The sequence below is a fragment of the Pleurodeles waltl genome, chromosome 2_1 (assembly GCF_031143425.1).
Source record: "Pleurodeles waltl isolate 20211129_DDA chromosome 2_1, aPleWal1.hap1.20221129, whole genome shotgun sequence".
Lineage (NCBI taxonomy): Eukaryota > Metazoa > Chordata > Amphibia > Caudata > Salamandridae > Pleurodeles > Pleurodeles waltl.
Window position 1 is genome coordinate 102198542 of NC_090438.1, and position 13695 is coordinate 102212236.

The 13695-nt window shown below is 50.4% G+C and overlaps 1 protein-coding gene across 1 annotated transcript in view; it reads right to left on the reverse strand.

Moving 5' to 3' along the window:
- SLC16A2 (solute carrier family 16 member 2) overlaps positions 1-7483 on the reverse strand; it is a 396992-nt gene extending 389509 nt beyond the window's left edge. The window contains exon 1 of the mRNA XM_069210883.1: positions 5323-7483. Coding sequence (XP_069066984.1) covers positions 5323-5662 — 340 coding nt within the window. The 5' untranslated portion in view covers positions 5663-7483. The remainder of the gene's footprint in view (positions 1-5322) is intronic.
- Positions 7484-13695: the final 6212 nt, after the last annotated feature.

The window sequence follows — 13695 nt, forward strand, 5'->3', positions numbered from 1 at the left end:
TGGGGCAGAGATGTTTTAGGGCCTGGACAAAGTAGGCAACTGCTCAGGGGCCCCTTCTTCCAAAGGGCCCTGGGAATGTCCTTTCTATCACACCTCTAGTTTGCTATTTTAACCTTAACATATAATTCAGCATTGTTTGTCAACATAGTGTATAAATTAGTAGAAAAATAGGCGATAAACATTTACATTTGTTCCGTAACAAGAGGCACCCAAAAGATGTATAGCCTAGGGCCCCAAAATCTTTCAGATGACTGCATTGTGCGACTCCATAGAAAATAAATCCTACATATCACTGAATCATAACCGCGCGGGGACTTCTGGGTAAGGGGTGGGAGCTCCCTGGTGTTTCCAGCACTAAGAATGATACTTATTGTGGATCTCGCCAGGTGCTCAGAACAGGTAAATAAAATAAAAAGGATAATGTTCTATGAACAACTGCATTGTTCCAGCATTAGGCAAACTCTGACATTCCAAAGAACACGAGGCCTATTCGGATTGGATAAACAATCCCTAAAAATTATAAAGGGGCTGGAAGGTTAATTGAGACTTTGCAACATCAAACAAGAATCAGATACCAGGGGTTATTTGCTGTGTAATGCATGGTGTACCTATATTAAATGTAATGGGTGGATGAGAGAGAGAGATAACTGTATATCGTTTTCACTCGTCTAATTTAAAAAAAAGGAAATGCTAGCAATGTCTTCTTAAAAGTACACAGCCCGAGTGAGAACACTGGCACTCTCTCATTAAAGATCTAGAGATCCCAGCTGAGCGTAGCAAGCAGTTTCAATAAAAAATACATCTAACAAGGGCTAGCAGCATCTCATTAAACTATTTAGCAGCCTAGCTGAGAACAGCTAGACTTGTCTCATTAAATGTATAGCAGCCCAGCTGAGTACTGCCACCCCAGTCTCATTAAATGTATAGCAGCCCAGCTGAATGCTGCCTCCACGGTCTCATTAGAGGTATAGCAGCCCAGCTGAGTGCTGCTCCCACAGTCTCATTAAAGGTTTAGCAGCCCAGTTGAGTGCTGCCTCCACAGTCTCATTAAAGGTATAACAGCCCAGTTGAGTGCTACAACCACAGTCTCATTAAATGTATATCAGCCCAGTTGAGTGTGGCCTCCACAGTCTCATTAAAGGTATAGCAGCCCAGTTGAGTGCTGCCTCCACAGTCTCATTAGAGGAATAGCAGCCCAGCTGAGAGCTGCCTCCACAGCCTCATTAAAAGTATAACAGCCCTGTTGAGTGCTGCTACCACAGTCTCATTAAAGGTATAGCAGCCCAGCTGAGTGCTGCCTCCACGGTCTCATTAAAGGTATAGCAGCCCACTTGAGAGCTGCCTCCACAGCCTCATTAAAGGTATAGCAGCCCAGCTGAGTGCAGCTTCCACAGTCTCATTAAAGGTTTAGCAGCCCAGTTGATTGCTGCCACCACAGTCTCATTAAAGGTATAGCAGCCCAGCTGAGTGCTGCCTCCACAGTCTCATTAAAGGTATAGCAGCCCAGCTGAGTGCTGCCTCCACAGTCTCATTAAAGGTTTAGCAGCCCAGTTGATTGCTGCTACCACAGTCTCATTAAAGGTATAGCAGCCCAGCTGAGTGCTGCCTCCACAGTCTCATTAAAGGTATAGCAGCCCAGCTGAGTGCTGCCTCCACAGTCTCATTAAAGGTTTAGCAGCCCAGTTGATTGCTGCTACCACAGTCTCATTAAAGGTATAGCAGCCCAGTTCAGTGCTGCCTCCACAGTCTCATTAAAGGTTTAGCAGCCCATTTGATTGCTGCTACCACAGTCTCATCAAAGGTATAGCAGCCCAGTTGAGTGCTGCCTCCACAGTCTCATTAAAGGTTTAGCAGCCCAGTTGAGTGCTGCTACCACAGTCTCATTAAAGGTATAGCAGACCAGCTGAGTGCTGCCTCCACAGTCTCATTAAAGGTATAGCAGGCCAGCTGATTGCTGCCTCCACAGTCTCATTAAAGGTATAGCAGCCCAGCTGAGTGCTGCCTCCACAGTCTCATTAAAGGTATAGCAGCCCAGCTGAGTGCTGCCTCCACAGTCTCATTAAAGGTATAGCAGCCCAGCTGAGTGCTGCCTCCACAGTCTCATTAAAGGTTTAGCAGCCCAGTTGATTGCTGCTACCACAGTCTCATTAAAGGTATAGCAGCCCAGCTGAGTGCTGCCTCCACAGTCTCATTAAAGGTATAGCAGCCCAACTGAGTGCTGCCTCCACAGTCTCATTAAAGGTATAGCAGCCCAGCTGAGTGCTGCCTCCACAGTCTCATTAAAGGTTTAGCAGCCCAGTTGATTGCTGCTACCACAGTCTCATTAAAGGTATAGCAGCCCAGTTGAGTGCTGCCTCCACAGTCTCATTAAAGGTATAGCAGCCCAGCTGAGTGCTGCCTCCACAGTCTCATTAAAGGTATAGCAGCCCAGCTGAGTGCTGCCTCCACAGTCTCATTAAAGGTATAGCAGCCCAGCTGAGTGCTGCCTCCACAGTCTCATTAAAGGTATAGCAGCCCAGCTGAGTGCTGCCTCCACAGTCTCATTAAAGGTACAGCAGACGAGCTGAGAAGTGCCAGCTGCTACCTTATAAGCCCAGGACAAAAGCGAAACGTGCCAGCTACAGCCAACGGAGACATTGCATTCCTAGACCCACAAAACTCTCACAAACACACCATCTAGAAAACTGCTCAGTCCCAAATTATCAAACATCGAGGAGGAATTAGACTCAGTGGGGTGTATGGTATAGTTTAAACAGAATAAGTAGCTAATAATTGCAAATCAAACAGTGGATATAAATCAACGAAATCAATACATACAACAAAGCTTTTACACAAATTACGATGTGATGATCTGATGCAGGGGCCACAACAAAAACTGAAAGACTTTTACCGAAACTCCGTTTTTCCTGAAGGAACTGAGCAACGTTTGTCTTAAATAAACAGCTAAAGGGGTCTCATAAATAAATCGCTCTGGAGGGCTCTGTGAAACGCATGAGGTGCGATGGAATAAAAGCTACAAACAAGCCCTTTATTCTCAAACAGACAGCAAGGAGCTGTGTAGTGAACTGGGACTCATTTTGCAAAATAGGGCTGGTTGGAACAAAGATAGGGGCATGGTTGAACATGATCTTAATAGCAACTCTGCCACAAGTGCGGGCGTTTTAACCAGTTACATTAATGTTGATAAATTCAGAATAAAAGGTGCGCACTTTTAATTCCAAACCACTGACTGCAGACCTGCACAGACCGACTCGGACCCGTGTCTCTGTTTGGTTGCGATGCCGTTCTACAGCCACATTGTGTACTATGCAAGCGCCAATTAAAGGAGCAGGAGTGTCCGAGGCGCTATTTCCGCGAGGTGATTTAGGGCCAGATGTAGCAAAGGGTTTTTCTCATTCTGTGTCAATGGGAAAATGTGTTGGTACATATGGCCCTTAAAAACGTATACTTTGCACATTTTGGGGCATATGCGGCTCTTAAAGGCCCCTTTCCTCTTAGTTCAAATGCATACGCTCACTATTAGGTGGACACCTTTAATTGCATGTGTCCCTCTACGAGCAAAGAAACGGTACATGTTTTTTCTAGAAAGATTAAAATATACTGCATGGTTTCTAAGGGCTGTATGAACTGGACTTCTGTCAAAACGCCAGGGAATCTCATAAATGTCAGCAGAGAAGCCCTTTCAGGCACACGCGATCGACAACGTGACAGATGTGCGTGCACTGAATAAAGCAGTGAAAAGATGGACATTTTACTTTTCAGAAAATATTGGTAGAATTCATCTGATTCCTCCACTACTGAGTAAACACAGAGTCACTAGACACTAATTTATGTGGGTTTGCTTCTTAAAATGGTCCTATAATTATAACTTCGGTAAGAACGTGTAAAAACTAGAATTATTAGCTCCGAATATTACACCTTTATACCTTGGGCTGATCCAGCCCAATGTGCTACTGTTAAAACTGGCGCGAACGCTTCCTACTGAGAATATTAAGAGTTGGCGCTCATGCTGCGTTCCAACTAGTATTCTAGGTGATTCCGCTCATTTTATCAAAATAGTGTGCAAAGGGCCATGACACATTCAGATCCGGCACCAACTCGTCTGCACGTGTTGTTTACCCACATATATAGGGCAGGACAAAACTACCCCAAAATAAATGTTACTTGCTCACAGAATGGCCACCTCACTTCATGCCATAATGACACTGGGATTGTGTGGGGCAATGCAATGCATTCTGGGTGCTGTAGTCTTGGTCTACTTCGTCGCTCTGATTAGATACTAACACACTGGACAGCAATGATTTCTAAATATTAAAAGCCAGGACTGGAAACACGGATCGAGATGAGCCCCTACTTGCACCAAGTTGTTTTTTAATCCATTAAATCAGGGCCATCCAACGTAGGCCCACGTGAGCCCAGTCCATACACGACTTTTAGAATACCCACTACCTACATAAATGAATTCTATGTGCACTTATCACAGTTATTTTACATAGCTATCCTGGACCTCTAAATACTTTATAAGCCTAAATGGTCAGATTGGCCTCTACAATGAATAAAAAGTGCACACCTTTTATTATTCAAAATATAACAGGTCGAATGTAAAAAATAAGCCATAAACAAATATGGAGGTGGGGTGAAAGGCCAAATGGGGATGAAAAATGGCCAAGAAAAGATCGCAGAAGTCGACCACGACAGGATGTAGGCAGTCTAGGGTGGGGGTGGGGGGGGGGGGGGGGAAGGGTGCTGGACCGGCTCGCTCGGGTCTGGCGCTCCAGAGAGGCGCGGGCTTCAGAGGGAAGGTGTTTTAAATACAGGTGCCACGGCCAGGATAATTATATGCACACCTTGCATGTGAAAAAACACAAGCATTTGCAGCCGGGAACAGAACAAGGTGTGACCGGCTAGGCATGGGGACACAAAACGAGTTCAGATAGAATCATGAAGAGTGTTTATGTGCAGTCCAACCAATCGGGTATGCACACCCTACCCAGGTGATGAGAAAGGGTAATTTTGCAAGCAGGGTTCGAAGCCTGAATAAAAGGGTGCACACTTTTTAATGTATTATACTATACAACACACCTTTTATTGTGAAAATGTGTAGGATAGATTCGTTAAATATCGGGGAAAGATTACTCAAGGGAAGGAATAATGTATTGTCTAAGCGCTTGACAGCGGCTTGAGACTGCACTAGCCCTTGACCACGCACTCACGTGCATGCACATCACCCCACCACGTGGTCCTGCAGTACTTAAATAATTCACTAACACACGCACCCATTCCTAAAATCATTAACCAACTCATCCACATCATGTGACTCACCGGTCTTGAACTCGAGCGCCTTGTCCTTGGGCCCCTCCATGTCCTCCTGCAGCATCACGTACAGGATCCCGAAGGAGTTCTGGATGCCGAAGATGGAGCCGCTGCACCAGGTGGCGGCGAAGACCACCAGCCAGCCGTAGCCCCCCTCCGGGGGCTGGAACCCGCCCTGCGGGGAGGCCTCCGGAGAGCCCTCTGGCGCGCCATCCCTCGGGGCCCCGGGGGTCTCCTGCGCCTCCAGCAGCCGGTCCCTCACTCCGGAGGGCTGCTGCGCCTCTCCCTTCAGGTCCTCGTCCTCATTGGGCGCTGCCCTCTGCTGCCCGCCGCTGCCCTCTGCGCTCATGCTGCCCGCTCCACCTGCTACTGTCCTGGATGCCCAGATGCGCGCACTGCCAGCCGGGGCGCAGCCGTCCACGTCCCCCCGAGAGCGAGGGCTGAAGTTCAGCTCAGCCTAGGGCACGTGTGGGGCACAGACTGCGCACAACACCAATGCAGAGAGTGGCCCTGGCATGAGGGTTAGGAGGCAGCAGGCACCGGTGGGGGGACGGACCCTCCCTCCCCTCCACATCTGTCCTTTAAAAGGCGGGCACGGCTCATTCGGGGCCGCCCGTGTCCTGAGAGAGGTGAGGGGCACGGCGTGGGCAGTCACAGGGACACGCAGCTCCTGGCACGGGGATACGGTGTATGCCTCGGGAGGATACACGCTGCCTGGCACACAAAGGGACACATTGGCAGGGGGTGGCACGCGGTGTACTCCACTGGGATACAGGGTATCTGTGGCCGGAGCGCGCAGCCTGCGTCACCGGCAATCAGTGTGACACGCACTTTGTGGCACAAGGATGTACTGTAATTGTGACGTGACTTCACCGGAAGGGCAGGGTGAGTACAACACCTGTGTTAAGAGCCCATAACAGGTAGAACAGGGAATCAATATATATGTGTCAAAAGCGACGGAAGGCCACGGGGATTCACAATCTCTGAGACGGTAGCACACAGTGTGGAGACAGTGTGAGCAACACAAGGCAGGCGTAACAAAGGTACACTGTTAGAGTCACAGACAGCTGGTAGCACATGGGAACACTAAGTGTAACACAAGGACACAGCATACGTCACAAAGGTACACTGTCTGCGACAGCCACCTGCAGCGGGTACCACATGGAAGCACTGTGTGTAGCACAAGGGCACAACATACGTCACACACGAACATTTATATGTGACAGAACAGACCGCGCGTAACCTTGAAGTACTCTATGTAACGTAAGACCACCGCATGCATAACATGGGTACTCTACATAAGTGAGTGGAACACAGAGAAGGCACACGATAGAACATAGCAGGCACACAAGGGTACACTTTGACAGGAGCACGCAGCATGTGTCACAGAGATCAAACATTGATGTATACGCAAACCGGGAAGTGACAAACACACAATAGGAAATGTGTGTCACACAGTATCCATCACAAGGATACACAACGAAACACAAACAGGTGATACTTTCTAGCAGAAGGGCGGTGGATGACGTGGCACGCGCATCCACGGGCGGTCGCACAGGTACAACACTTCTGCACACACGCCCAGGGATACCTGTATGCACTTCTTAGCACAGGAACACGTGGTATGTAGGCATGTACATTATACAGGTAAGATAGAAACGGACTACTGTAAAGTGCTTGGCAAGGCCGCGCCTCAGAGACACGCCGCATGCAGAACGGGCACACAGTATCACATGGTACACACTCAGCCAGTGCCAGACACCAAGAACCCCTCCTACGGGGGGGCTTCAAGGGAGGGGGTGGGTTGGCGGGACAGCTCACCTCTGCATGACTGCTGCAGGCAGGGTACACCTCGCGCGCACAGGTTGGCCTCTCACCACTTCCTGGGAGCTGAGAGCTAGAGAGCAAGCGCCTCCCCTACGCAAGGTGTCTCATTAGGGCCACCCCCAACCTGCCACCCCAATGCCAGTGATTTTGCCCCCTCAGCTCTCTGGGCTATTTTGAAGGCGTGCAGGCAGCGTGGCCAGGGGTCTCTCCGCGGCCACAGGCACTGTGTGCATGCGATCTGCAGACCGGGGGGAGGAGAGCGGCGCAAACACCGCCCCCTTCCCCCTCCCACATGCACACCGTCTGCTGTGGGAGTCACCCCCGGTGTTTATCCATCCACAAGTCATCCTAAAATACACGGGGCGCAGGGGGCGTACGGCGCGGGCAGGAAGGGGGGCCGGTGGCTTTGATGTTGGCAGCGAAGACAAAAGGGCGCTTCTCGCGTTCAGGAAAACACAGGGAAGAGGAAGCCGAGAAGTTCTTCTGAAAAAAGCGAGGATCCGCCGGCGACCCGCCCCTCCTGGGAGCCGGCCAACCCCAGCCATTGTTGTTGTACTGTACGAGCAGCATGGCGCAGGGAGGCCGAGCCAAGGCGCGCACTCACGCACTCCATCCGGACTGCAGGACGGAGGCTGGAGGGCGCACACGGGTGCCCCTGGCGAGGGCCTCTCCGGCGGCCCAGGGGCTGCTGCATCCACAGACCCCTCGACATGTACAGTATCTGCCTGTCACAAATCCCTCAGAATGTACAGTATCTGCCTGTCACAAATCCCTCGGAATGTACAGTATCCCAGACTGCCTCAGTCACAGCCCCTCTGAATGTACAGTATCCCAGACTGCCTCATCCACAGACCCCTCAGAATGTACAGTATCCCAGACTGCCTCATCCACAGACCCCTCAGAATGTACAGTATCCCAGACTGCCTCAGTCACAGCCCCTCTGAATGTACAGTATCCCAGACTGCCTCAGTCACAGACCCCTCAGAATGTACAGTATCCCAGACTGCCTCAGTCATAGCCCCTCTGAATGTACAGTATCACTGACTGCCTCAGTCACAGACCCCTCAGAATGTACAGTATCCCAGGCTGCCTCAGTCACAGACCCCTCAGAATGTACAGTATCTGCCTCAGTCACAGACCCCTCAGAATGTACAGAATCTGCTTGTCACAAATCCCTCAGAATGTACAGTATCCCAGACTGCCTCAGTCGCAGCCCCCCCAAATGTACAGTATCCCAGACTGCCTCAGTCATAGCCCCTCTGAATGTACAGTATCCCAGACTGCCTCAGTCACAGAGCCCTCAGAATGTACAGTATCCCAGACTGCCTCAGTCACAGCCCCTCTGAATGTACAGTATCACTGACTGCCTCAGTCACAGACCCCTCAGATTGTACAGTATCCCAGGCTGCCTCAGTCACAGACCCCTCAGAATGTACAGTATCTGCCTCAGTCACAGACCCCTCAGAATGTGCAGTATCTGCTTGTCACAAATCCCTCAGAATGTACAGTATCCCAGACTGCCTCAGTCACAGCCCCACCGAATGTACAGTATCCCAGACTGCCCCAGTCACAGCCCCTCTGAATGTACAGTATCCCAGACTGCCCCAGTCACAGACCCCACAGAATGTACAGTATCCCAGACTGCCTCAGTCACAGCCCCCCGAATGTACAGTATCTCAGACTGCCTCAGTCACAGCCCCTCTGAATGTACAGTATTCCAGACTGCCACAATCACAGACCCCTCAGAATGTACAGTATCTGCCACCGTCATAAACCTCTCAGAATGTACAGTATCTCAGACTGCCTCAGTCACAGATCCCTCAGCATGTACAGTATCCCAGACTGCCTCAGTCACAGCCCCTCTGAATGTACAGTATCCCAGACTGAGTCAGTCACAGCCCCCCTGAATGTACAGTATCCCAGACTGCCTCAGTCACAGCCCCTTAGCCGCTGCATTGACAGACCCCTCTGAATGTACAGTATCCCAGACTGCCTCAGTGACACCCCCTTAGACGCAACATTCACAGACGTCTGAATGTGCAGTATAACAGGCTGCTTCATTCACAGACCCATATGAATGCATAGTATTCCAGACTGCCTCATTCACAGGCTATTTAGAATGTTCAATATCCATGACTGCCTCTCTCACATGCCTCCCAGAATGTACAGTATCCAAGACTGCCCCAGTCACTGCCCCTTAGACGCTGCATTCACGGAGCCCTCTGAATGTACAGTATCCCAGACTGCCTCAGTCACAGCCCCTTAGAATGTACAGTATCACTGACTGCCTCAGTCACAGACCCCTCAGATTGTACAGTATCCCAGGCTGCCTCAGTCACAGACCCCTCAGAATGTACAGTATCTGCCTCAGTCACAGACCCCTCAGAATGTGCAGTATCTGCTTGTCACAAATCCCTCAGAATGTACAGTACCCCAGACTGCCTCAGTCACAGCCCCACCGAATGTACAGTATCCCAGACTGCCTCAGTCACAGCCCCTCTGAATGTACAGTATCCCAGACTGCCCCAGTCACAGACCCCACAGAATGTACAGTATCCCAGACTGCCTCAGTCACAGCCCCCCCGAATGTACAGTATCCCAGACTGCCTCAGTCACAGCCCCTCTGAATGTACAGTATTCCAGACTGCCACAGTCACAGACCCCTCAGAATGTACAGTATCTGCCTCAGTCACAAACCCCTCAGAATGTACAGTATCTCAGACTGCCTCAGTCACAGATCCCTCAGCATGTACAGTATCCCAGACTGCCTCAGTCACAGCCCCTCTGAATGTACAGTATCCCAGACTGACTCAGTCACAGCCCCCCTGAATGTACAGTATCCCAGACTGCCTCAGTCACAGCCCCTTAGCCGCTGCATTGACAGACACCTCTGAATGTACAGTATCCCAGACTGCCTCAGTGACACCCCCTAAGACGCAACATTCACAGACGTCTGAATGTGCAGTATAACAGGCTGCTTCATTCACAGACCCATATGAATGCATAGTATTCCAGACTGCCTCATTCACAGGCCATTTAGAATGTTCAATATCCATGACTGCCTCTCTCACATGCCTCCCAGAATGTACAGTATCCAAGACTGCCCCAGTCACTGCCCCTTAGACGCTGCATTCACGGAGCCCTCTGAATGTACAGTATCCCAGACTGCCTCAGTCACAGCCCCTTAGACTGCTGCATTCACAGGTCCCTCAGAATATACAGTATCCCAAAATGCATAATTCACAGGTCACCTAAAACGCACAGTATCCCAGACTGCTTCACTCGCAGCCCCCTAGAATGTACCGTATCCCAGATTGTTTCATTCACAGCCCCCTTAGAATGCACAGTATCGCTGACTGCTTCATTCACAGGCCCCTTAGAATGTATAGTATCGCAGATCGTTTAATTCACAGCTCCCTTAGAATGCACAGTATCACTGACTACTTCATTCACAGGCCCCTTAGAATGAACAGTATCCCTGACCCCTGCATTCACAGGCCCCTTTAGAATATACAGTATCACAGACTGCCTCATTCTCAGCCCCCTTAGAATGTACAGTGTCCCAGACTGCTTCATTCACAGGCCCCTTAGAATGTACAGTGTCCCTTAGACTGCTTCATTCACACACCCCTCAGAATGCACAGAATCACTGACTGCTTCATTCACAGGCCCTTAGAATGTACAGTGTCCCAGGCTGCCTCAGTCACAGACCCCTCAGAATGTACAGTATCCCAGACTGCTGCAGTCTCAGGTCCCTCAGAATGTACAGTATCCCTGGCTGCTTCATTCACAGCCACATTCAAATGCACAGTATCACTGACTGCTTCGTTCACAGCCCCTTAGAATGTACAGAATCACTGACTGCTTCATTCACACACCCCTCAGAATGCACAGTATCACTGACTGCTTCATTCACAGCCCCTTAGAATGTACAGTATCGCTAACTGCTTCATTCACAGGCCCCTTTAAATATACAGTATCATTGACTGCTTCATTTACAGTATCACTGACTGCTTCATTCACACACCCCTCAGAATGCACAGTGTCACTGACTGCTTCATTTACAGGCCCCTTAGAATGAACAGTATCCCTGACCGCTGCATTCACAGGCCCCTTTAGAATATACAGTATCAGAGACTGCCTCATTCTCAGCCCCCTTAGAATGCACAGTATCACTGACTGCTTCATTCACAGGCCCTTAGAATGTACAGTGTCCCAGACTGCTTCATTCACAGGCCCCTTAGAATGTACAGTGTCCCTTAGACTGCTTCATTCACACACCGCTCAGAATGCGCAGTATCACTGACTGCTTCATTCACAGGCCCTTAGAATGTACACTTTCCCAGACTGCTTCATTCACAGCCCCTTAGAATGTACAGAATCACTGACTGCTTCATTCACACACCCCTCAGAATGCACAGTATCACTGACTGCTTCATTCACAGGCCCTTAGAATGTACAGTATCACTGACTGCTTCATTCACAGGCCCCTTTGAATATACAGTATCACTGACTGCTTCATTTACAGTATCACTGACTGCTTCATTCACACACCCCTCAGAATGTACAGTATCACTGACTGCTTCATTTACAGGCCCCTTAGAATGAACAGTATCCCTGACCGCTTCATTCACAGGCCCCTTTAGAATATACAGTATCAGAGACTGCCTCATTCTCAGCCCCCTTAGAATGCACAGTATCACTGACTGCTTCATTCACAGGCCCTTAGAATGTACAGTGTCCCAGACTGCTTCATTCACAGGCCCCTTAGAATGTACAGTGTCCCTTAGACTGCTTCATTCACACACCCCTCAGAATGCGCAGTATCACTGACTGCTTCATTCACAGGCCCTTAGAATGTACAGTATCCCAGACTGCTTCATTCACAGGCCCCTTAGAATGTACAGTATCCCAGACTGCTGCAGTCTCAGGTCCCTCAGAATGTACAGTATCCCTGGCTGCTTCATTCACAGCCCCATTCAAATGCACAGTATCACTGACTGCTTCATTCACAGCCCCCTTAGAGTGTACAGTATCACTGACTGCTTCATTCACAGCCCCTTAGAATGTACAGTATCACTGACTGCTTCATTCACACACCCGTCAGAATGCACAGTATCACTGACTGCTTCATTCACACACCCCTCAGAATGCGCAGTATCACTGACTGCTTCATTCATAGGCCCTTAGAATGTACAGTGTCCCAGACTGCCTCAGTCACAGACCCCTCAGAATGTACAGTATCCCAGACTGCTGCAGTCTCAGGTCCCTCAGAATGTACAGTATCCCTGGCTGCTTCATTCACAGCCCCATTCAAATGCACAGTATCACTGACTGCTTCATTCACAGCCCCCTTAGAATGTACAGTATCACTGACTGCTTCATTCACAGCCCCTTAGAATGTACAGTATCACTGACTGCTTCATTCACACACCCCTCACAATGCACAGTATTACTGACTGCTACTGACCCTCCCTTCTTAATGGCTGGCGCTGCGCGTCCGCGCCAGAGGCAAGCCCGTCTGCGCCCGTCCGCGCCTGGACCGCGCGCAGCGCCACCCCCCCTGGTCCTCACGCCCCCCGCATCCCCATCCTTCGCTACTCGGCCAGCGAACTCCTCGCCCTGCACCCTGGACCCTCCACAGAATGCTTCCAGGCCACACCGAAGCACACCAAAGGACCCTTTTCCTGCCGCACCTGCAACTTCACCTGCAACAGAACAACAAAGCTTGCAACAACCAACACAAACCACCTACACTGCATCCTCCTCAACACACGCTCCGCACGAAAGCACGCCATCGAGCTCTGGGACCTGCTCGACACCACCGCCCCAGATGTAGCCTTCCTAACCGAAACCTGGTGGAACGACTCTTCGGCCCCAGACATCGCCATAGCCATGCCTGACGGCTACAAGATCACCAGAAGAGATCGCACCAACGGAATCGGCGGAGGAATAGCCATCGCCCACAAATCCACCCTCAATCCTCACCCACACGGACGACACCCTCAAGACAGCCGAACACCTTCACTTCCAGATCCACATGGACCCCAACACCACCCTCAGAGGAACCCTCATATACCGACCTCCTCGACCAAGAGCCCCCTTCAGCGACACCATCTGCGACCTCGCAAGCACACACTCCCTCGCCTCTTCAGACTACATCCTCCTGGGAGACCTCAACTTCCACCTGGAGAACAACAATGACGCCAACACCGCATCACTGACCACCAACCTCTCCAACCGTGGACTCCGTCAACTGGTCAACACACCCACCCACGTCGCCGGTCACACCCTAGAACAACTCTTCACTGCAAGCAACAACATCGTATTCAACCACACCACCGAACTCCACTGGACGGACCACCACTGCGTCCATTTCACATTCAAGAAAATCACCGAACACCACCGCAACCCGCTACCGCCACACCACAGCTGGGGAAAAGTAACCAAAGACCAACTAACCAGCACCCTCGCCAAGAACCCACCGCCCGACCCCACCGACCCAGACTCTGCCGCCATCAACCTCCAACAGTGGATCCTCAACAGCGCCAACTC